This window comes from Cyrtonyx montezumae, unplaced genomic scaffold, assembly GCF_038088225.1.
Source record: "Cyrtonyx montezumae isolate F1298 unplaced genomic scaffold, pur_monq_1.0 scaffold_3, whole genome shotgun sequence".
Lineage (NCBI taxonomy): Eukaryota > Metazoa > Chordata > Aves > Galliformes > Odontophoridae > Cyrtonyx > Cyrtonyx montezumae.
Window position 1 is genome coordinate 106,899,735 of NW_027072034.1, and position 22,611 is coordinate 106,922,345.

The window sequence follows — 22,611 nt, forward strand, 5'->3', positions numbered from 1 at the left end:
TATTTCAGTGTGATGTCTCAGAGAACTAACACTATTAAATGAAATGGAAATATTTATTCTCACCTTTGTATCAGTGCATTTTATATAATAATGACATTTAGAGTTTTTTAATTAAAAAAAAAGTTATTTCTTCACAAAACAAATAGTAATTATTAGTCTTTGACATGAAATCTGTATTTTATTTGATTATGTGAGTTCACATTTAATGTAGGATTATTTTCAGCAAGGCATATACATACAAATTTTTAAATTTGTTTACTGCAAAGTGGTCATGTTTTTAGTTTTAATTGGGTAAACATACATGTCTTATTTCCTAATTAGATACAAGGGATTTTATTCTACTTGTTTCCATGTGTTGATAGCAACATAAACATGTTGATTTTTAAATGTAATATTTATTTGTAGATTACATTTGTGATTCAGACAGTAAGTTTTGTGAGATTAGGAGAAACCCAGTACTTTTAGGATATTTTACTCACAGCTGTGTTAGAGTCGAAGTACATAATTAAGGAAGGCTTGTGAAGTCAAAGTACATAAGGGAAGGCTTGTGGTGGCAAGGCAGGTCAAATTGGAGAGTCTGCAGGTCAGGATCAGGTCTGATGAAGGTAGCTGGCATCAGGCACAGCCCAGCAGGTGGGTCTGCCATGATGGGAGCAGTCTGAGGTCAAAGAGTCAGGCTGGGCTCTGCTCAGCACAGATCCAGATCAATGGATCTATGGCTGAACACAGACACGACTTTTGAGTATGCTTGAGATTGGGACTCCAATCGTGTAGCTCAGACAGGGAATGTACTCTCAGGCATGAGTTGAAAGGAAGCTCCTCGGCCCCATGGGGAGAGGGCTTTGGGAGAGGGTTGTCTGTAACCTCAGAGTTGTCCACTCAATGACACAACATTGAAAGTAAGGATTTGTGGCACTAGGAAATGTGATTCTGTTTTATCATAGCTGTGGCATCACGACTAAAGAAGGTATTACTATGAAATATTGAAACACTCATCTCCAAACTTAGCACTAAAAGGTTGTTCATTGTAGGACACCTGACTTGTCAGCATTTAGGAGCTTAGCAAGTGGAGGACGTGTTGTTGCAAAAGTGAACCCAAATTCACTGAGAGGTAGAATCAGTAATTCCAAGAAAATAGTGTATTTGATATCATGTGATGATTTTTTTGGATGTTATCAATGAGACATTAACAACAGATGGCTGAAATCTGAGGAAGCACTTGCTTGAGGAAGCATATTTTTAAAAAGAGGTTTGAATCATCTCGTATCTGTTTGCAGTGTAACTTTCATGAAGTAACACTCCTTATCTAGATCTATTTGGAGTTGAATGAACTGATGAACTCATTATTTTCTGTTTAAGAGTGGATATGACATGTCCAGTGTCATTGATTCTCTTTTGTGTCTTTAATCCTGAACGCAAATTCAAAATATCAGATGGATAAAGCTCAAGTGATTCAAATAATTTCAAGAGCAAGGCAAAGCTGATTTCAGGATCAAAAATAGTCTGACCCATAAGGCATCCAATATCTCTCCCTGCTTTGATCAATTTTTCACTGTCTCGTTGTATGTATAGTATTCTGTCTAGACATTAGTTAATATGTTGAAAAAGTGTATATCATTTGAATGTCCTGAATATTTAGTAAAGACAATATTCCATTACTGGTGTTATGCCAGTGAAGATGCTTCTGCTAAGCCTATTGCAGTAAAATCTGTTTTCAACAAGTGCAATACTTATATTCTTAAGCAGCACTCATCTTGAAGACAGCTGAAATAATAATATGATCTGTAGATGTTTCCTTGTTACTTTTTCTATGCATCTCTTAGCAGTCCCCAGAAATTTTTTTTCCTTTCTTCCTAGCAGAGTCAACATATTTTACAAGTCTAGTTATCCTGATTCCTTCAATATTGGATCATGCGTTTTTTTTAATGTTAATATAGAGATTGTTTGTTGTTGGATTCCCAAGTTGAATGACTGTCTGTTGGTACTGCAGATTTTTTTTTCCTTAGAGAGAGCAATGTGACAGAATAGCATGTAGAATAGCAAACAGAAGTTAATTGCAAAAGTTTCTAATTAATCAATTTTTAAAGTTTTCTGTTGAGTTCCAGTCAGACTGTGTGTAATTATTTTCTATTCCAAAGCCAAACATCTTTATGTGAAATTGCAGTGCATATAGTAGAATTACTTGACCTTTAAAACTCCGAGGAAGATGAAAACACCTAAAAAAAACCATAACCCCTTATGTTCAATTACAAACTATATATTTTTCAAAATAGATTTCACCACTCTATTTTATTAGATAAGTTTTACCGATGCAGTCAAGTTTTTCAAATGTGCACTTGATACCAGAGAGGTAAATGAGGATAATGTAGTTACCTTTTTATATTCTTTGATAGCTGTACTGCCTGAGAACAGGGAAAATGTCAAGCACTGCTATAGATACCTCTAGTTAAGTACTTAGATTCTTTGAGGAACAGTCTATGGTTAAGCAGAAGTATATCTCACAGACAGATTATCTGTAATTTTAACTATTTTACAGATCTGTAGTTCTGTTGTTTACTTACTCAATACTTAGGTTTCCTTTAAGAAATCTCTATTTATAATATTCATACATTTTGTCAACTGTATGTAGATAATAATTAAATGTGTTATGCAAAACAAAAAAATGTAACTGATGATTCCTTAATAGGTTCTACGTTCATGGAAAGAATATGAACTAGCAGTAATTATTATTAACTATGGGAAAAAAATGTTGGTTTCCTCACAAACAACCTTACCTGACCAGTCAGGAACACAAACAAAGCAGTCAGCTACACAAACAAAAGAAAAAAAGAAAATTAAGGTAATTCCTCTTTTTTCATTCATCTTTTTTTCTTTTATCTTTAAACACTATTATTTTAAAGTTCATATTTATTTACTTTCTGTTTAGATTCTATGGAATAGAAGTTTTTTTATAGAGTAGGAGGTCCCAAGAATACAGACAACTGAAAAGCTTCTGTTTGTAGCCATCTTTTTCAGCCAGTTGCAGACTGCAGTAGTTACTGGGTCTCATTTAGTTGAACTGGAGAGGAGTTAGCAGTCTTACAGTTCAGAGCCATAAGAACTAGGTATCAGGACCAACATCCTTAACTGGTCCATTTTCTTCCATAGAATAAATGCTTTATTGGACAGGAAAAAAGTCTATAGTAAAGGAAAATCAAAAGTATCATGAACAATGCAGAAACAGCTTCTCATTTTCTGTGGCAGCTATTTGAAACTTAGTCATAGCAGGATACTAACATTCTGCAGAATAAAAAAACTCAGCGAAGGAAAAACTTTCTACCTCAAAGACCTCTATACATAAATTCTGAAGAGATGGAGTAAGTTGTAAGATGAACTTAGGATGAAGTGTGGATTTTGTATATTTACCTGATAGATTTTACTAGAGAGAAGATTCAATAAAGATATAAGAAAGTAGGAATAATGAAACAGGAAGAAAAGAAGCAGTGAGAGCATGTAAACAGATACACTGAGGAGAGAAGGAGTAAGTCAGTTGGTTTACAGGGATGGGTTTTTGGAAAAGGAAAAATATAGAAAGTAGGACACTTGTAGGATCCAGGAAAAATTTCCTGCATTATTTATTGCTGAATTTGTACTGGCTGCATTCAGATTCATATTTAAAAAAAAAAAAAAGGGAAAAAGAAGAGAAAGCAATCTATGTTCAGAGGAATAATGTAATACCTTAAGATAAATAGAGAAAAATTACATTTTCACTAAAAAGAGACTGAGAAGAACTTTGTTTCCTGAGAAAGATTTTCATATTTCTAGGAAGTAAATAATCTACAAAAGAGTATAATTTTTCTGGAAAGCAACATATCTTGTCAAAATGTCTGTTCAGATATGTTGTTGTAGTAGCTGGTAGCATGTGAGACTTGGCAGAATATATATTTTTTCGAGGCAGAGCACATCCACTGACTCCCCTGGGAAACAATCAAAAATAAATCATGGCCAAGATTTTGGAACCATATTGAAAATGTTATGAACGTCGATTTTAACTCAGCTGAAAAGAAAAAGAGGACAATATTTGTTAAATTACCAGATAAAGGATTAGAAGATTTAGAATCAAATCGGAATCCCATTGTTGACATGCTCTTTTAGTTAGGTTTAAAGTTAATTTTTTTGAAAGCTGATTTTTTGGTATTTCAGAACCCTTCTGCACAGACATCCCATTTAACTGCGATGGAAAAAGCAGCAGAAAATTTAAGTGCTCTTGAGTCAAATCTCCTGAGACTGACACAACCAGGTAGGTGTGCTTTGTCATCCACCTTCTCTGTGTAAAGATGCACGTCTTAGTAGAGAAAGTACTCCTATAACAAATAGGACAAAACCCTGATGCAACACTTATGTTCCACTGTGTACTGATCCTTAAGTTTTTGCTACTGATATTGATGCCTGCATTCCTCCAGGACAAGTCACAGGATGAATGAATTCTGTAAGTTAGCTGAAAATTACATTGATTATTTAACAAAATGATCTTCCATTCTTACTTAATAGAAAATTAAACTAATGCATTTATCAGTTAGAGAAGAATGCTTTTTCATTAACTGACAAATACTTGACTGCTGAAGTCTGCTCTGTTGCTGAAATAGAATAATTTGATACCAATCAATATAAGAACCTTCTGGTGAGACTGTGCATAACAAATAACAAAGCTTAAGCCATCCTTACAAATATGCATAGGCGATTTAGGAAAAAGAGGGCTTGCTGTTAAAAAGAAATATTGGCAAAAGCCATTCTGTAGGATATCCTTAAGGTGAATCAATACTTACTATACCATTGATGATAACCTGAAAGAAGAATAAAAAGGAGCTGTATCTGCATCGTTGGTAGAAAATGTAGGAAAACAAAATGTTTCGCACGCATTGAAATTTTAAGTTATGAAATTTCAGATGTTTTCCTATTTAAAATTTTTTTTTGCAAAGTACTTTTCTGTGTTAAAGTGCTCATTTGAAGTACCATCTTGTTGAACTTGTCAAATAGGACAGAATATTAACATTGGTTGTGGCTTGACCTAAAGATAATAATTAAACATCTGCTTATCTTCTTATCTGTCCTATTTGAGTTCACGCTATTTGCATGCAAAAGACTGTTGCCAGTGGAGGATGCAATTATTGGTCCATTATCACAAATCGTTGTTCCAGAGTCCATTTTTAACCTTACTTTTTTCAGGGACTAGCTGCATTCATCTTTTTCAACCATAGAACTTGCAACTATCTGCAAAAGTGTGCTAGTCACTAATAGCATCGTGTGTTCAGTTCATGTTGTACATCTTTAAAAATAATGTTTGGACGTTTCCTTACTGCACAAATGATCTCCATAGATGATCTGTATGGACCTTTGTAAGACCTGTGGTGAACTCCAGACACTTATTCATTAGTGTAATAGCTGGAAGTTCATCAGTCACATCTGTAAGCTCTTACACCCAAGAGGCACAGATGCTTATATTAGGAGAGCAAACTTCTGCATTTCTCTCTGGATGACAGTGAGAGATTTAAAAGCAAATGTGCTAAAGAAGGATTTTGCTAGTCTTCAGTTATGATTCCATGTACAATTTCTATTGTACAGTGCCACTACTTGTCATGATGGATTTTATTTATTTATTAATGTAGCTCGTGAATCAGAGCTTGAAGGACACGAAGATCCCTTTTTCCTCTACCCTATAATTTTATGTTGGACATCAAGCACTGCTTATCGAGAAGGTAGGATAATCAGCATCTATTTTACTTGTAAAAGCTTGCTTTCTTATAGATAGTTTCCAAGAAAATAATCTTTTTACTGCATGGAATAAACTCTTAGAAATTTTTTCATCTTTTATTTTCATATATTTAGAATCCATTAAAACATAGCTTAAAAAACCTTTGATATGCCCACATTTAGAAATGTGGGAAATACTTGAAACGTACTTATACTTAATACAGAAAATACAAATTTTAAAATAATGTGAGTAGTATTTATTTTCCAATCAACCTGAAAATGAGCTCATTTTTTAAACATGTGCTAAGGTTTTTTAATTTTAGCTTATTTTTTTGGTGGTATGAAATGATTTTTTTAAAACTGATATACCTCATTTCCATATTTAGTTTTGTTACTGAAGGAGGAATTCACGGAAGATGCATACCCTTGTGGTTTTGAAATGCGATTTAAGTTTCTGGTATATGACTTTTGCCATTTTGTGTGATAGAAAAATAAGTCTGAAGCTATTTATCAGTTCATAGAATGCTTGTCATCCTAGAAGTGTAAATGCAGTGAAATCGTGATTCTGGATGCCCAGATACCAAAGTAAGGCCTGCTGTGTATCATGTCTTATCTAACTTCAGTATCAGTATGACTTTTCTTCATCCGTGTTCAACATAATATAAAAGCATGCTTTGAGAGGTAATTAGCTGTAATTCAAAAACCTATTATATATGCAAAAATAAAAGTGTTGTTACTGTATTGCAGTGATGAAATTCAGAAAGAGATCACGTTTTCTTGAGTTCTTTACTCAAATTTTGCACAAAATCCTGAATGAGGAGAAATTTCACAGTGTTCTGGAATGGGCAGAAAGCGTGCAAACTTACTTGAAAAGGTAGGTCTGTTATAGTGATATTTACTGCTTAGGTTCATCCATGTCACAGTTACAACAGAAGATGTGAGTTGTACGTAGGTCACTCTGACAAAAGATACAAAGAACAGAATAACACTATTTGACAGGACAAATTCTCAGCTGCAAATCACTTTTATTTCAACATAATCACCACCATTGGCTGTACATTTTCACCAGCAATGAACCATGCCATGTTCAAAACAGTCTGCACCAGCAGAGGTAGCCCACTGTTTCACAGCTGCTATGAGGGCATTATTGCTACAAAAACGTTGCCCATTCTGTGCAACTTTCACTATGCTCACAATCCAGTTTTTGCTCTGTAAAGATTCAGCAAACATCCATGAAAATCAGTGAGTGCTGCTTTTTCTGCATGGAGGAATTCAGTGACTCAGCTTTGCTTCATACACACTTCCATGTCAGACACTACTCTGTCACACTGCCCCTCTGCTGCCATCTGTTGCACATCAACATTTCACAGAGTATTGGTGGGAAGGTTCAATCTCTGCTGTCATACCACCAACATCCAGTTCCGACATTGTAGGCCAAAGTAATAAAATAGGAGGCATTCCTTCTAGAGCATCCCTCACAGGGGTTCCCTCATGTAGGGATTTCTGTTACAAAAAGCCAAAAGGATTGGAGGATTGGATATAAGGAAGTTGTCAGCAGTCTTCCATAGCTAGAAGTTAGCAAAGCGAGAGAGTTTTTACCTATCAGTTCATTTGTATAATGAATTTTGATGATGAGCACTCCCTCTTTCTGAATGGGAAGAAAGAAGAGCTGATGAATTTACAAATTCTACTGCAATATGAATTTCACATGCCTTACCTGCTCCCAAAGATACTCTTTTAAATATCAAAGGAGTTTAATGTGATTTTGATAATTTCATCATTATTATTTGTCAGGAGGAACAACCACATTCTCCGTATCAAAAATGCTCCAGGACAAAAAACAATTTCTCCTGGTGAGCCTGAGGACGCCAAAAAGTACTCTGTAGAAGTTGTGAAGTTCCAGAAAGTGAGTTTTACTTCTAAAGAGTTTTTTCATTACTTAGTATCAGTGCCATATGCACTAATATATTATTTTAAAGGTGTCTTATGGAACCTACAGATGTACACATGCATAACTGCTAAAATTCGAGGTACTCTGAAGCATTTCAGTCAGAGTAGTGAATTCCAAAATCAATGAGAGCTTTAATCTTCATTTTAGAAAAACAAATAAGTTAATATGAAATGACTTGGGTACCATCACATTGAGAGATTTTTTTTGTGTAGAATTATACTTTTCATGAGTAGCTGTTTATGATTGACTCCCGCTGCAGACATTCTAATGGTACAATATAAGCATTTTGTTTAGAATTCCTTTAAAAGACATTTTTTTGGTTTTATTCCAAGGTAATACAAATCCAAATGGATTTGTATTATTTTTGAGGAAGAAGTTTTTCCCTCATAACCCTCTGGTAATGCTGTAATACTGCTAGTATCTGAGATAGATGAAGGAAAGCCTTCTGTCTGTTTTTGCATTACAGATTTTTACTATTTGTATTAGTAAATAAAACCCAACACTTTAATATAGAAAACAATGGCATATGAGAGAAAATTTGGAGACCTGACTGGATTTTTGCAAGCATTTGATGCATCCCTTGCAAAAAAAAAAAAACAAAAAAAAACTGTAGAGTTTTCAGGAATATTAAATATTCCTTTTTCTGCCATACTTTGAAGATCCTTTTCAGAATTTATTTTCTGTTCTGTTGTGTTGTTGCATAAGCCAAACTGCTTATACCTCAAGTAATTGATAGTATAGGTATAAATACATCATTGAATTTTAAGATTGTCATGTTTTTTTTTATTTTTTTTATTTCAAAGAGTATGGAGACCTCACCTTTAAAGAAACAAGAGGATTCAGCTTTGAGGATACAAAGAAAGAAAAACCCAAGTCCTACTAGAATAAGGCAAACTCTTAGGCAGTATTTAGTGAAACATCCAAATGTAATGAAATCTCCAGAAATGCAAAGGTAAATGGATATAAGTTGTCAGGTTAATTTACAGAAAAAAGAAAAACACGCCACAATATTTTGACTGAAATTTAGTTTACAATTAAGTGTACATTTTAACTATTTCTTTCTCTTGCCGAAGGGATGAATCTGGGCACGTTTTGCTCAATTTTCTGTTTTACTTGGTATAAAATTGGCTTCCAGACTGCAGAACATTGTATTTCAGAGAATAACTGTAGAAGATCTTGAGGTCTTTGCGTTAATAAAATCTATATTTCATTTGAGTTAGCTTGAGTATATTAATTCATTATGAAGTTAAGATGCATGCTGTACTGCTTTTTGAACTGTTCTGGGATGCTTAGCAGTTAGAAATCTAATAAAGAATATTTGTTTATTCCTGTATATTCCCAATTTTTAACATCCTTCTGTCAGTCCTTTTGGCTTACCTCTAGTGTAGCTTTCAGTAAGCTGTTCTTTGACAGAAATAAGTGAAACCTCTCAATTTGGAAGATTTGTATGCATTTAGCTAACTTGGCATTAACAGTGCATTCCAAACTAAACTAAACTAAACTAAAATAATAATAAAAGAAATCTAGTATTTAGTAACTTATACTTCCAGCAATTAGAAACTAGAAGACTAGAAAATATGTGAATATTAGCGATACCATAACTGCTTTTGGAAATGCTTTGAACAAAGATCTCAGGTGTCTTCTGTACGTGATCTTCTAAATATGTACCTAAACTGTTCATTTTTCATCCTCTACAGAAAAAAGAATCTTCCTTTCTTTTCTCGGCATTCAGGGCATGAGAAGGGGTGTCTAACTTAACCTGTTGTATTTTTGTTTTCTTTTTCTGCCCCTTTTCATCATACATAATGATTTAGTTATATAATAAGTGTACATAATATTAATTTTATGTCCACATTTTAAAGGCTAAAAACAGGCAGAAAAATATTTTGGAATGATAGAGATGTGTTTATAGCTTATTGAAAAGAAAAAAATTAGATGTGATTTGACTACTTTATCATTATGCATCTTTATAAAGAGAAAACACCAGGGTAATACAGAATTGTTTGATCTGACAGACAAATAAGAAACAAAAAGTCAGTGGCTGGAAATTAAAGCCTAGTTCCATTTGAAATGGAACGCTTTCTTCAATTTGAGGATGATTAGCTACCAAAGCAAGGCAATAAAAAGAATGATCAAAATTTACAGTAACATAATAGATCCTCCATCTCCTGAGCAGGCTGTGAAGCACACACTGCATTTTGTTAAATAATCTGTTTGAATGATTGAACTATAAGTAACAGACATAGAGCTAAACTTCTTTTGAGTACTAAAACAAATATCTTACAGAAGTTGGTAGAATGTAGGATTTTGTGTGTTAAGTGCCCTTAAGATGGAAAGCAGAATTGATTTTCTTGACTGAAGCAAAAATCGTTTTACTAGAAACATGATTTCTGAGTTAAATACAAGTCTGTGGATATGTAAAGGGATATTTCTGTGGTATCTTTATCATGCTTTGGAATTCTTTGAGAAAACACTTTCATTTTTTTTCTACTGCTTTTTTTTTAATTTATTTTTTTATTTTAGGAAACATAAGGTGGAATTACAAAAAGTAGCTCGTAACACCTTAGTGGTACTACTGAAACCACTTGTGAGTAATTACTTAAGCCGAAAGAAGTTTCATCAAATATGTCTTGAAGAGATGCCCTGGAGATCTCAGATGAATATTTATCTGTCGATTGCACACTACAACTTATTTAAAAAGAAACTAGAAGAACAATATAACATTGGAATTTGTGGTTCACATTGTCAGGACAGGTATATCTTATTGAGTTATCAATGTTTGCTATTAATGTTGATTATTATTGTCATTTATGCAAATAGATTTGAGTAATAGTATCAACAGTCAGCTGTCCTTATGCACAATTCATATTCCACATAAAAATGAATTTACAGTTTAGCACATTTTGACTCCAGTTATATGACTGGTGGCATGAATGATTTTGACTGCTTACTTGACTGGTCAGGTTTTATGTCTTAAAGTTTTGGAATATACTGCAATGTTTTTTGGTTGTTTGTACCTTTTAGTTGTTGTTTGTCTGTTTGCTAAAGCAGCTAAAAAACAAGGAAAACTTACTTTGAGTTTATATAAAAATTATTTCTTCTTACTATTTTTTAAATTCTCTTTTCTTCCATTCTGCAGTTACAATATTCTAGATCCAGAAATATTCTCATTAAGTAATTCTGGAACTGTAATGGTGAGAGAAGCTGTGGAGAATAACAGAACATCAATTCCTCTTTCTCTTGAAAAGTCACCTTCAGAGCTGGCCAAAAAACAAACATGTAAGAACTTTTAATGGCTACATGAATGGAAGGAGTTTCAGCTTACCTTTTTCTTTCTCTTATTTTCTCTTCTGACTTCCATGATTACTTCTCCACATCATTGTTGGAAAATCACTCATTCCTATTGAAAAAGAAGATTGTGTTTTTGGATTTCAAAAATTTTGTCAGTATTTTCTCTTCTTGACATACTAACTACAAGTCATAGTCAATAACACGACCTTTATTGTAACGCTGAACATTATTTATTGTGTTGATAAATGTTTTACTTCATATCAACTGGTTATTCTTCATTCTATAGTAATGTTTATGCATTCTAAAATCTGGTGATATTGGCTTTTGGTTTGTTGGAGCAATACTTACTAGACCTATTAATTTGATAATATTCTAGATTATTATAAATGCAGATATGCTATTTTTTGTGAGCTTTAACTGGTCAGTAACTTCCTTTAGATTTCCTAACTGGCCAATAATTTCCTGGGTCAAACTTTAAAATTGTTCAGATTTCCTTCCACACTGCTTGCTTCATCTTGTTTTCCTGTGGCAGAAGCTACCTCAGGATCTACTTCATTTTGTATTTTTGTGTTCTATTTATTATCCCAGCCGTAATATACTTTGAGATGAAAGTCTCCTGTTTGCAGTTAATTGTGAAATATAGGACATTGATTACTTTGGAAACATACAAGTCATCCAAATTAGTCCATCTATTCACTGTAGCTTCAAGATAAAATCACAAATCTGGTCTTTTCGATAGAGCTCCAGGGAATACATTCTTGCCTAAGCTCTAGGGCACAGAATTCTATTATTCCTTCTTTAGGTAATTATCAACCAACCACTTTGCCTTTTCCAGGGAGCTATGACAAAATCTAGCTGGTGTACTCTCTGATTCAGCTTACTCACTGCAACAGATTACTTGTGCTTATACTCTTCTGACTTTATTGATATTTACACTGGGAACTGGAAGTTGCTGTGAAATAGTATTAATCCTGTTTGTTATGTAATAGCTATTCCAGCAATTTTGAACCAAAGAATATCAGTGAAGTATGTTGTTTTCTTTACACTTCAAATATTGTTTATTGTAAAATTAGCTCCTGCTATAAAATGTATAGTTTATTATACAAACATAACTATATCCCAGTTTTGTGAGCTTTTGTGTTTCCCCTTAGAGGAATGTTGGTAATGAATAAAACAATGAAACAATTCTACATATATCACAGATTTGTTAAAAAAAACTTCTTTAAAATTGGTTTCAGAAAACTTTTTGGGAACTTGTCAAAGGGTGATTTCTTCCTGAAATTTGGTAACTTTTAGGATTAGTTTTATTTTGACTTCGGGGCTGAAAACTATTTGGTAGATATTATTGCTCTTTCTGCTCCTTCCGCCTCTTAAGTAAAAGCATCTTATATTTTAAATATCATAACCTTATAAACACGATAACCTTAACTTTGGCATTTTCTAACATGTAAGTATTTAGCTGGCACAAAAATACTGGCTGTTTGATAATGTTTTCTTTCTTATGTTTTTGAGAACTTTCACTCAATTTAACCAATGAACTTTCTGTCTTTAGGTACAGATAGAACTCCCGAGCAAAGCACTGAATTGTGTGGAGGAGATACTCCTCAAACTCAAATGACAACTGATATGGACATATGCATCTCGCTTTCTCCCAAAGAACGCAAGCAGTTTCCATCGAATACCATTTTATTGTCACATTTTACAAAAACTTTTCTCCATTTAAGAAGAGCAGCAGTAAGATACAGTCTTACTAAAATTTTTATTTACTGCTAAACACTGCATTACACAACTTACTACTTTTTACATCGAAAAAGTCCTAAGACTTCAAAAAACTTTTTTTTTCCTGGGGGAAAAAGCAATGAGTTCTTGTCTTCTGCAAGATGTCAAAGTACAATGTATCAAATGCGAGACATAGTACCTATCATTATGTATCTCTATCATATGCATATATATATATTATTTGTATATGTATTTTATTCTTATTTAGTCTTCGTAGTTTTCGCTTTCATGTTTGTTAAATCTTTCTCAAATACTTGTGGACTCACTTTTCTCTGTATAGGTCATAGTGGATACCTTACTTGAAAGGAAAAGTAGTCTGACTAGTCTTCCCATAAACCTTCCTAAAACCAAGTAAAATATACATTTTTGGGTGATACAAATTAATTGGTTTTCTTATTCTTTATACCGGAAGCAACTATTAAATGCTATTATTAATTAGTGCTTCCATGAAAAATTCCCAAATTGAGTTTTTGTTATATATACATCGAAATTTTGAGAAAGAATCTGTTACCAAGGATGATTTGCTGAAGGTAATTTTGAAAGATTAATTTTGCCTAGGCTCTGCAATGAATGAATGAAGCATTTCATTTCTGTATTTCCAATGTCTAATTCTGACTGATTCGCATAGGTTCTTGCTCATCGTGGAGGCCACTGGACATTGCTTCAAAATGCATGCAGAGAACTTTGGAACTACACTCGAGAGTCATATTTAATTGCTAACCACTCCCATTCCCACAACGAGGCATTTCCCATTACCAGGATGTTTCTTAGGAACACAGTTTGGTTGCCATTTTATTTGGCATCGGACATGATCATTGATATGATAACTGAACTACAAGCAAGCAATTCTCTTAAGGTAAAAATATGAAGACTATATAGCCTTTATTATCATGCCTTCTGTAGAGGTAATTTTCTTCCTCTTTTTTATATTCTCATATCTCCAAGTTATTTTCTGTGAAACAATCACGGTATTTTCAAATCTTTATAATTTGATTTATCCTAAAAACAGTTTTGACAGTAACAGATAGAATAATGTTTTTCTGCTGTAGATTATGGAGCCTGAAGGAGATTTCTGCATTCCCAGCTGCTTAGGAGGCATTACTGATGAGAATGGTGGTTCAAATCTCCATCCACAGTCTCCCCTGGATGATGTGAATTTAGTTGACTTGAAATGGATACGTAATCTGATTTTTAAAACGTTAGAATTTTTATATGAAATGAAGAAATGGGAAGCACTGGTACACATAGCTGTACAATTTAACATACTTACACAGTAAGTTACACCAACTCTAACAAAAACTAAAAAGCAGCATTATGTGTTATAATATGCTATTATTTTGATTAATTACTATGCTTTGCTTTTTCTTTCAGTGAGAGATATACAGAACAAGTGAGTCCATTGCTGGTGTATGCTCAGAGGCAGCTACTGGAAAGGATGCAGCAATTAAGTGGCCCAGACAGTCATGAATCTAATTTCACAAAATATACATTCGATAGTGCAAATAAGGTGAACCACAGATTTCTTTTTTTGGGCACTAACTGCTATTGCCAACTAAATAAAGAAAAGTGTTCACTGATTAGATTAATATGATTTTCCATAATGTTCACAAATAGTCAATTAAAATAAGAAATTAATGAGCATAATTGATTGAAGTGCATGAGAGGGCTTTTATGATATTCCCACAACAGCAGAGGTCTGGACTTGCTGACCCAGAGAACATTTCTTCCATGCATTATGTACTCATTCCATATTATGAGACTAAATCTAATTTCATGTTAGTTCTTGATGCTGCTCTTTTGACCTGAAAACATTTATTTGGATGTTGCATAGTCTTCGTGATTAATTAAAATTAAATACAAAGAAATTGCTTTCTTTCTGCACTGGAACAGTGCTTTTAAATTAATCAAGTCAAGTTACCCCAAACAATGAGACAACCTACTTCTGTATAATACCTTCAAGGCATTCAGAAGGCACTCATGGTTTGCAAAGAGAGCTGAGGATATTCTGTGATTCTGATTGTATACCACTGTGAAATGAGCAATCTGGAAAAGGAGTCAGTTATGACAAGCATCTTAAGGAATGAAGACTAATGTTCATTAATAGTAAATAAGGAGTGCTCAAAAAAGACAGCATCAAGCTAGAAATTAGGAGTTCGGCTATGTTTCAAAATATCTTTCAGGGAGACTGGAAGTAGCTTTGAATTGATTAGTGCTTCACTGAAGTGATGTGGCTACAACACAACTAAATGCTAAATTAGCCCTGTATAGAAGCTAAATGCACCTGTATGGAAGTTTGCCTTTCTCACAGGGTTACACTCCTTATTTGCTTAAAGCTATTTTTGGGTATCCTTATTCAGGATTAAGTTGTACTTTAGAGGCAGTGTGCTCTTCAGGCACACATAGACTTCTAGGTTATTTGCAAACATGCCTTTATATAGACTAAGGAAGTATTTGCTGAATATCAAAGCTTGCTTATGATTATGGCAAACACCATATGAGAATCAAGTTTAATTCATTCATATGATTTGTTTATATTTTCCAATCCTGTTCCCTAAAGATATAACATTTGAGATATAAGATTTCTCATTTACATGATATACCCACTATTGAAATATTGTGTATATTTTACCTCTCACTGACCTGGATACTAGTAATGAGTCATTGCTGTTTTTGTAAATTTGTCCTGTAATATTTTGTCATATATGGCTGTTCAGATGCTTAACTATAAATGTGAAATATTTTGATTTTTTCTAAGTATTGTTGTGACCACAAAACAAAACTTGCTTTTTAGATGAGCTGCAGAAACTACATAGGGCAAAATCTTCAGCTACCTGTTCCACCTTCTGCTAGTGTACTGGTCTTTCCTGGCTGCTCTGACTATCCAGAGATGAAAAATGATTATGCAGGTCAGAGAGCACATTTCAATGTCACAAGTTATGTCTTCTCCCAAATCCTTTTGTTTGTTTGTTTTTAATGCTACAGGAGATTGTTTTTATTTTTTCATTTTACTGTAGGCCTTCCATTTTTCTTATGTTTCTTTGAAAATAGGATCAGTTTAGTCTTCAAATTATTATTGTGGATGTTTTTAAGGGATAATAATGCTGTGAAGACCTTTCAAATATGTTCTGACTGTGTGTGAAAGTGGAGAAGAACATTTGTTGTCCAGCTGCAAGGTGGCCACTGTGTGTTGAGTAAGCTTGGTAGTGTTGGCCCACTTTTCTGAGGGTGTTGAATACCAAGCAACATACCCAGAAGTTAATGTGAACCTTCACTATTATTGATAGAATCAATACATAAAGTACGAAGTGACAGAACACCATTTTTAAGTGTAACGATCTACTTTTCAGTCAGGATTAAAATGTTTTAATTATTGTTAAGTTTGTAACACAGTTCCTTATATCACAGAAGCGTCAAGACATTGTGCAGAAGGCTTTGTGTGCAATTCAGTGGAGGGAAAGTAAATGGTAAATAATGGTATATGTAAGAGTAGATAATATTATGCACTCAGTGGAGAGAGTGCTGACAAGTTTACTATATAGAAACTACAGGAATTGTAGTAAGAAGGACTAGTGGTTTTAATATAGTATTTGTTGCCAAACTAAATACACCAGAATCCAATGAAGAGATATTGACTGATACATGCCCAAGACAGGTAGAATTATTGAATGTAGGTGTCATTTGACCATTAAAATGTAACACTGAAGAAGATAAAAATGCTCAGAAGTGTTGTTCCTGATTGTTAGTGTTTTGCTTTAATTCATAACCAACAGGAAACATATGTGGCAGCAATTACATTAAGAGAGTTTTTGTTTTAGTTTATGGAATACAAATGCATGTTTCACAGATTGATTTCCTAAAAAGATGTTTATATAAAGCAAAATTGTTCTCCATCCATCTTAATTTCTTTTAGGTGGCAGTCAAGCAAAACCCGTAGTTTATGTACCTCTTGATGTGAAGGACACATTGAAATGTTTTAGAGAAACTTTAAAAAAATCTAAATATCACAGCAGAGCATTAAGACACAGCAGAAAACTGCTTTCACTTTTTCTTGCACACACACAAGGTGAGTTCTTCAAGAAATGTGTTTGCAGTTAAAGTATTACTGAGAGGAAGTTGTTTTTTTAAGTTATAATCGTTATTGAGAATCAGAACTAAAATAAAATATAATATCACGCATGAAATTCTTTAAATGCAAGTTCTAAGCTGGATTTCCCATGATTTGTGCCTCATGGTTGGATGGTAAAAATTTTTCTCATAGAACTATGTTACTTGTACTTCTGCTGCCAAAACCTCTATCAGAGGACTGTCAGCTCTTATCAAACTTATTTTCTCTTTGTGGCCCTGTATTTTCATTTGGATGTACTCACAAATGAGTTACAACCAATGAGCTTGATTAGAAGACACTGACAGAATCTGAACATAGGAAACCAAAATAAAAGAGGGCACAAAGGAATCGTACATTTCTATGAATAATGCGATGTGGAAATATTTTTGGTGCTGGAAATAGTACAGTGCATTACTGAGCTGTTCATATAAATTGCTTTTCTGATCTAGAAAATGTTGGAAGAACAATCAGTCAAATCTCTCCAAATAGAAGTCTGGACTTTAATGTGGGAGATGAATTGGCGTTTGAACCAACACCACGTGACCTTTCTCAAGAAAAATTTGATTTCTCCAGCAGCATTGAGAGTAAACCAATACCACAGCTTTCAGTAATTGTCTCTTCCTATGAACGAACAATTGGTAATCAATTTTTATAAATTTCTGTTTAAGGCTAACATTTAACACCTTTCTACCTATCTGGGCTTGCTATCTGTTTAATCTAGTGTTATCTTCCTCTATCAGACACAGTGGTAACTGCGTGGAAAGTGGTCTCCAGAACTACAAAAGCTTCTCTCTTAGTTCTGAAAATGTTCATTAGTTCCTAAGCAAGCCACTCACTGGTCACCGCCTCTACAGTATCTTTCCTTATGAAAAAGTATTACTTCTGTGATGTCATGCTGATTAATCCCAAATTAAAAATCTGTTGTGTTCAAGGGAGTCATTTTGATTTCATGATACATTATTTTATTCCCCAGGAAACAGACTTATTGTTTTCTTTGCATTTGAATTTGAGCACCTGGTAGATGGTGTGTATCTTACTTTCTAGTAAGGCTTTACTCAGTTATTTACAGCTCAGCTTGAGAATGTTTTCTAAATCTAAGAAAACAAAAATACAGTAGTTTAGGGAAACAGATCTGTGAATATGTAGTCATCTAGTTTTTAGATTTAGTAGGAATAAGAAATTATAACTTTGAAGTCAAAATATACAAGCTTAGTAAGTCTTTGAAAGAAATTTCTTGCAACAGATTACATGCCAATGCATGTTTAATTTTCATGCAAAAATTGTTCAAGATTCAGTAACTGACTTAATTATGTGATATTTTTTTCTACTTCATTATGTAATAAATAACAGGAATCCTTGAAATAAACAAACAGAGAGACCTCAAAGTTCAGGCTCTACATGAACTTGGAAATCTTCACTTTTATGCAGGAAACAAAAGGTACATAATTTTTGGATTTAAAAAAGAGCACAGATTTGTTTTTTTAAGTAGTCATGTCTTACACATGAGAACTGTCTTGTAGGTTCCTGTGCTGTTTTGAGATCCATAACATTTCTTTCATCTGTGTCACTACTAGCTTTATTTTGAGATATTTTTCTTTAGCAAATGCTTGTTTTTCTTGGCTGACTAATTTTAAGATTAAGCATCACTATGTGTTTTTAGGAAGAAATGTTATCTCATGTCAGTTTAATCTCTAGTAAATGTCCATATGAGCATGTTGACCAGAAATGGTATCTTTTTGTCAAAATTATATTTCTGTTTTTGACCTAATCAGAATTAGTTATATCTTGGATGGTGGAGGTAATATGAAGCTAGTCTTATCTTCTGCCTTAGGAAATGTCAACAATATGATGAGTACATTTTTTTTTTTTGTTACAGAGCTGCTTTTAAATATTGGTGTCAAGCCCTTGACGGAACGCTCAACATTACTGATGTTCTTAACAACTGGCAAGAGTTAGGCTTTCAAAAAAATGCTACAGAGTGCTTTGCAGTTGGAAGATCTACTGATATTCATCAAAAAATTATTTCTCAGGCTGGAATTTGGGGATGTTTGCATGCAGCAGTTTTAGTAGCTAAAATAGCTCAGTAAGTATTTTATTATTATATTTATAAATATCTATATAGATGTATATACTTCTTCCATATTTTAAAAGAACTGTTCATCTAGGACATTTGGCAAATTGAAATTAATTTAAAATACTAAAGAGTTGCTATAAAAAAGACTCAACAAAACCAGAAAATTTTTCCACTTGGAAAGGAAGTTGCTCTTTCGGGGACTAGCATTTGTTCCCTTTCCTGTAGTGCTCATCTTTGACCATAATTGCAGCTGTATATTATATGGAGAGATCTTGGAAATAAAACAAAATGATAAAAAGTCATAAGCACAAGGATTTTACAGTCTTATTGATTTTCAATTGAAATATCACATCCTCCAAGTCATTGCACATATTAAATATTAATGTATCCTAAGGACAGATTTGCTGCCTAAAGTACTCATTTTCTGGTGAATTACAACTAAATAAAATTTGAATTACTGTATGAAATTCTGCCATCAATAAATATTTCAGTCCGATACTACTTGGCTGCTGGTTAAACACTATGGATGTAACTCTGAGCTGTTCCTCAATATATTTTATACTATATAAAATGTACAAAATTTGAAACTTAGAAGTATCTATGCCAGTTTCAAGTGACCTTAGAAATGTTATACCCATTAAAAGGCAGAGCTTCATTGAAGTGAACAGTATTAGTAGGCAAGCAGGTCCTAGTAATAGCACTGTAAAATATCTGTAAACGAAAGTACATTTGAAAGCATTAACATGGGTATTTCAGCATGAAATGGTGTTGTGCAGCTCAGAATTAGCACTCGTGAAAAGGAATGAGTTTACATGGATTCTAAACCTCCTTTGCACTCTTCTAATTCTGAGCTGTCATGCAGCCTCAGGCTCACAGCAGGACCCAATCCTGAGCTATTTCTGAAGGTGCTTGTGGCACATGTTTTATGTTTGCTGCACTTTGTACTATGCCTTTACATCTACTATATTCATTCTAAATCCTCGTATGGCTCTGGATGGAGTATCCTCTTAGCTTCTCCCTTAGGTAGAACTTTTCTCAGACTCAAATTGGGCTGTTAGCCATCCCGAAGTTGCTCTTTGTATAATAACTTATTATGACTGTAAAATGCACATTTAAAGAACTCTAGTATTGTATTAAGGATTTTGAGTTTTATAGATCACAGCAATGCCCTATTGCCGTGATGGTTTAAAACTGGTGAGGTAGTGTGTGGGTTTCATTTAATCTAGGTGAACTGCTACTCTATGGAAGTCCACATGTGCTAGTCCTTCTTTATGGAAAGAAATATACCTTATAAACTTGCTTTATCTTTCTAGTTTGAAATGAAATGAATTTTCCTCTTAAATTGCATATTTTTCTTCCTTAACTTTAAAGGGTATCTAGACAACTTTTATCTGGGTATGCCTTTGGTCAAATCATTCCTTTTGAATGACACAGCTGAACAACTATCTACATAGGAGGTAGCTGTTTTCCAAGATGGAAAACATCTAGATTGTGTTAGTATCATTATTATACCAGCTTAATAAAGGGATTTGAATAATGTATATTGATGGACACATTCATATCTCTTATTATTTGTTGTACTTTAGGTATGTAATAACATCAAATGTGAGATTAAGAACTAAATACTGCTACTTTTCTGCTATGCTCTTTAAGGTAAGGATACAATTTCAGTTAGAATTCACAAAAGCGACAAATTGCTTCTAATATTTAAATGTCAGTAGCACCCTATTATAATATTTCTATTCTCATTCTGATTGTAGCAGAAAACTGGAGATCAGAGGTAACTGATAATTTATGCACAATAGATGTATTTATTCTGTTTTTTAACAATATTCCAATTCTAAATCCTAAAAATTATCACTTCAATAAGACATGGGTCTCTCCAAGAAATAAAGAAATACTGAAAAGTGCAGATGACTAAAATATTTGGGAGTCAAATATATGTATTTTTTCTCTTGAAGTATTTTACTCAAGAAAAGATGGATAGTATCAACTGGATACTCAGTCATTGAGCTGATGTACATTGTACAAAGTCTTCACAGATTGTCATACGTTTTCAAATAGGAAAAAAAAACTCTTCAGAAAAAGATTTGTTTATCATTGAAAAGAATTTTTTATATTACTAATACAATACAAAAGAAATTTGCTCTAAAAACAGTGGATAATCTAAATTATTTAATCTCATTTACTAAGAAAATAAGCTTATTAAAATTAAGTTTGCAAACCTTCAGAAGTAAACTACGGAGGAAATAGAAGTGTCTAAAATGAGGCTTTAAGACATCAGTAACAGAAGCGATATTGGAAAAAATAATTGCAAGTATTCTGTCAGTCAGATGCCACTGGGGTCAATGCAAACTCATCTCAATGCAACAACAGGAAGTTAGTTGGCTTCTACATAAGCAAACCAGTAACAATTTCTAACATGTTGTGCCAGCTGTGATTGTGACTGTGTGACCTATTCTAGGTCATATTTAAAACCTTCTTAATATTGGCAAAGGGAGAACAAATTGTGGAAACAGAGGTATAGGAGAATTATGATTAGCTTCTAGCTCTGTAAATTGCAGTTGGTATAAAGCTGAACAATTTTGATTTCTCCTTTTGACAAAAATAGTAATAACAGTTTGTTACAGTTATATAGTGGTAGAAATAATCGTGACTGAATTAAGGCTGATATTAATTGGGATAGGAGCAACTTGTGGGGTGAGAGTCTTGAAAAAATAGTCAGTTACTGAACTTTGCCAAGTTCAAGCCCGTAATTTGTTCTGTGATGTGGAAAGCTCTTTTACAATCTTAATTAAATTTCACCTCTGGTGAACTTTAGGCTTATTAATATCTGACATCTGAGTATTTCTGTCTAGCATATCATTGCTAACTATGACACGATAAACAAAATTGAGAAGGAATATCTAACATCAGGAACAATGTTAATGTTCCTCCCTTCAAAGAGATGAGTGTTTAAGTTATATCACATAAGCTGCACTAGACCTAGATAAAGGCTGCATTAGGCTTTGGTTAGTATACTCTGGTTAGATTATATGGCACAGAGGTAGTGGCAAAGTAGAGCCTGCTTCTTACAGTTTTTAGAGTACACAGGTTATTTACTAATTCAGGAAGATAACAGTACATAGTTCACTTAGTTTAGGTATTTTAGAGGAATGTCCTATTATATACAATTTGAAATACATTTTATTCAGAATGACTTTAAATGCAGTATGTCAAAGGTTTAACCAGCCTCTAATTGGACTTAAATAGCATGTATCAGAAGTAATGACTGAGGTGATGGCTGCAAGTGCTTAAGGGTAAGTAAAATCAAACTACTGCTCTTAGCTTGAGGTGAAAAAAAACCAAAACAAAAAAAAAGAAAAACAAGAAGGATTTTTCTTCTGACAGAAGACATTTGCCATGAAAAATCTGTGTACTGGTAGAGATTGCAATGAGTTTGGAGAAATATTCAGTGAATTTTTCCTTGGTATTTTCCTTCACTGTGGAGGTGTCTGAATAAGTCTCTATATTGTTTCAGTGTGCTGATTAGAATCTCATCTTAAGAATTATCAGTGTAGTCTTTAAGAACACCTAGTGACTTTCTAGTTTTTTCCAGTACTTCAAAACATTTGCTTTCACTTGGAATCTGAGAGAAATGCCAGTGGCTCTTTAGGAAAACTTCTCATTGGTTGGGGAGTA

General features: G+C 33.5%; 1 protein-coding gene across 1 annotated transcript in view; it reads left to right on the top strand.

Annotated features, from left to right (window-relative positions):
• CFAP54 (cilia and flagella associated protein 54) overlaps nucleotides 1-22,611 on the top strand; it is a 101,191-nt gene that overhangs the window by 44,499 nt on the left and 34,081 nt on the right. Inside the window, exons 28-45 of the mRNA XM_065741241.1 lie at nucleotides 2,687-2,839; nucleotides 4,183-4,279; nucleotides 5,646-5,735; nucleotides 6,478-6,604; nucleotides 7,525-7,636; nucleotides 8,485-8,633; nucleotides 10,205-10,435; nucleotides 10,821-10,960; nucleotides 12,525-12,706; nucleotides 13,380-13,607; nucleotides 13,801-14,024; nucleotides 14,123-14,258; nucleotides 15,543-15,657; nucleotides 16,662-16,814; nucleotides 17,306-17,494; nucleotides 18,207-18,294; nucleotides 18,733-18,939; nucleotides 20,517-20,583. Of these exons, the coding sequence (XP_065597313.1) occupies nucleotides 2,687-2,839; nucleotides 4,183-4,279; nucleotides 5,646-5,735; nucleotides 6,478-6,604; nucleotides 7,525-7,636; nucleotides 8,485-8,633; nucleotides 10,205-10,435; nucleotides 10,821-10,960; nucleotides 12,525-12,706; nucleotides 13,380-13,607; nucleotides 13,801-14,024; nucleotides 14,123-14,258; nucleotides 15,543-15,657; nucleotides 16,662-16,814; nucleotides 17,306-17,494; nucleotides 18,207-18,294; nucleotides 18,733-18,939; nucleotides 20,517-20,583 (2,688 nt within the window). The remainder of the gene's footprint in view (nucleotides 1-2,686; nucleotides 2,840-4,182; nucleotides 4,280-5,645; nucleotides 5,736-6,477; nucleotides 6,605-7,524; nucleotides 7,637-8,484; nucleotides 8,634-10,204; nucleotides 10,436-10,820; nucleotides 10,961-12,524; nucleotides 12,707-13,379; nucleotides 13,608-13,800; nucleotides 14,025-14,122; nucleotides 14,259-15,542; nucleotides 15,658-16,661; nucleotides 16,815-17,305; nucleotides 17,495-18,206; nucleotides 18,295-18,732; nucleotides 18,940-20,516; nucleotides 20,584-22,611) is intronic.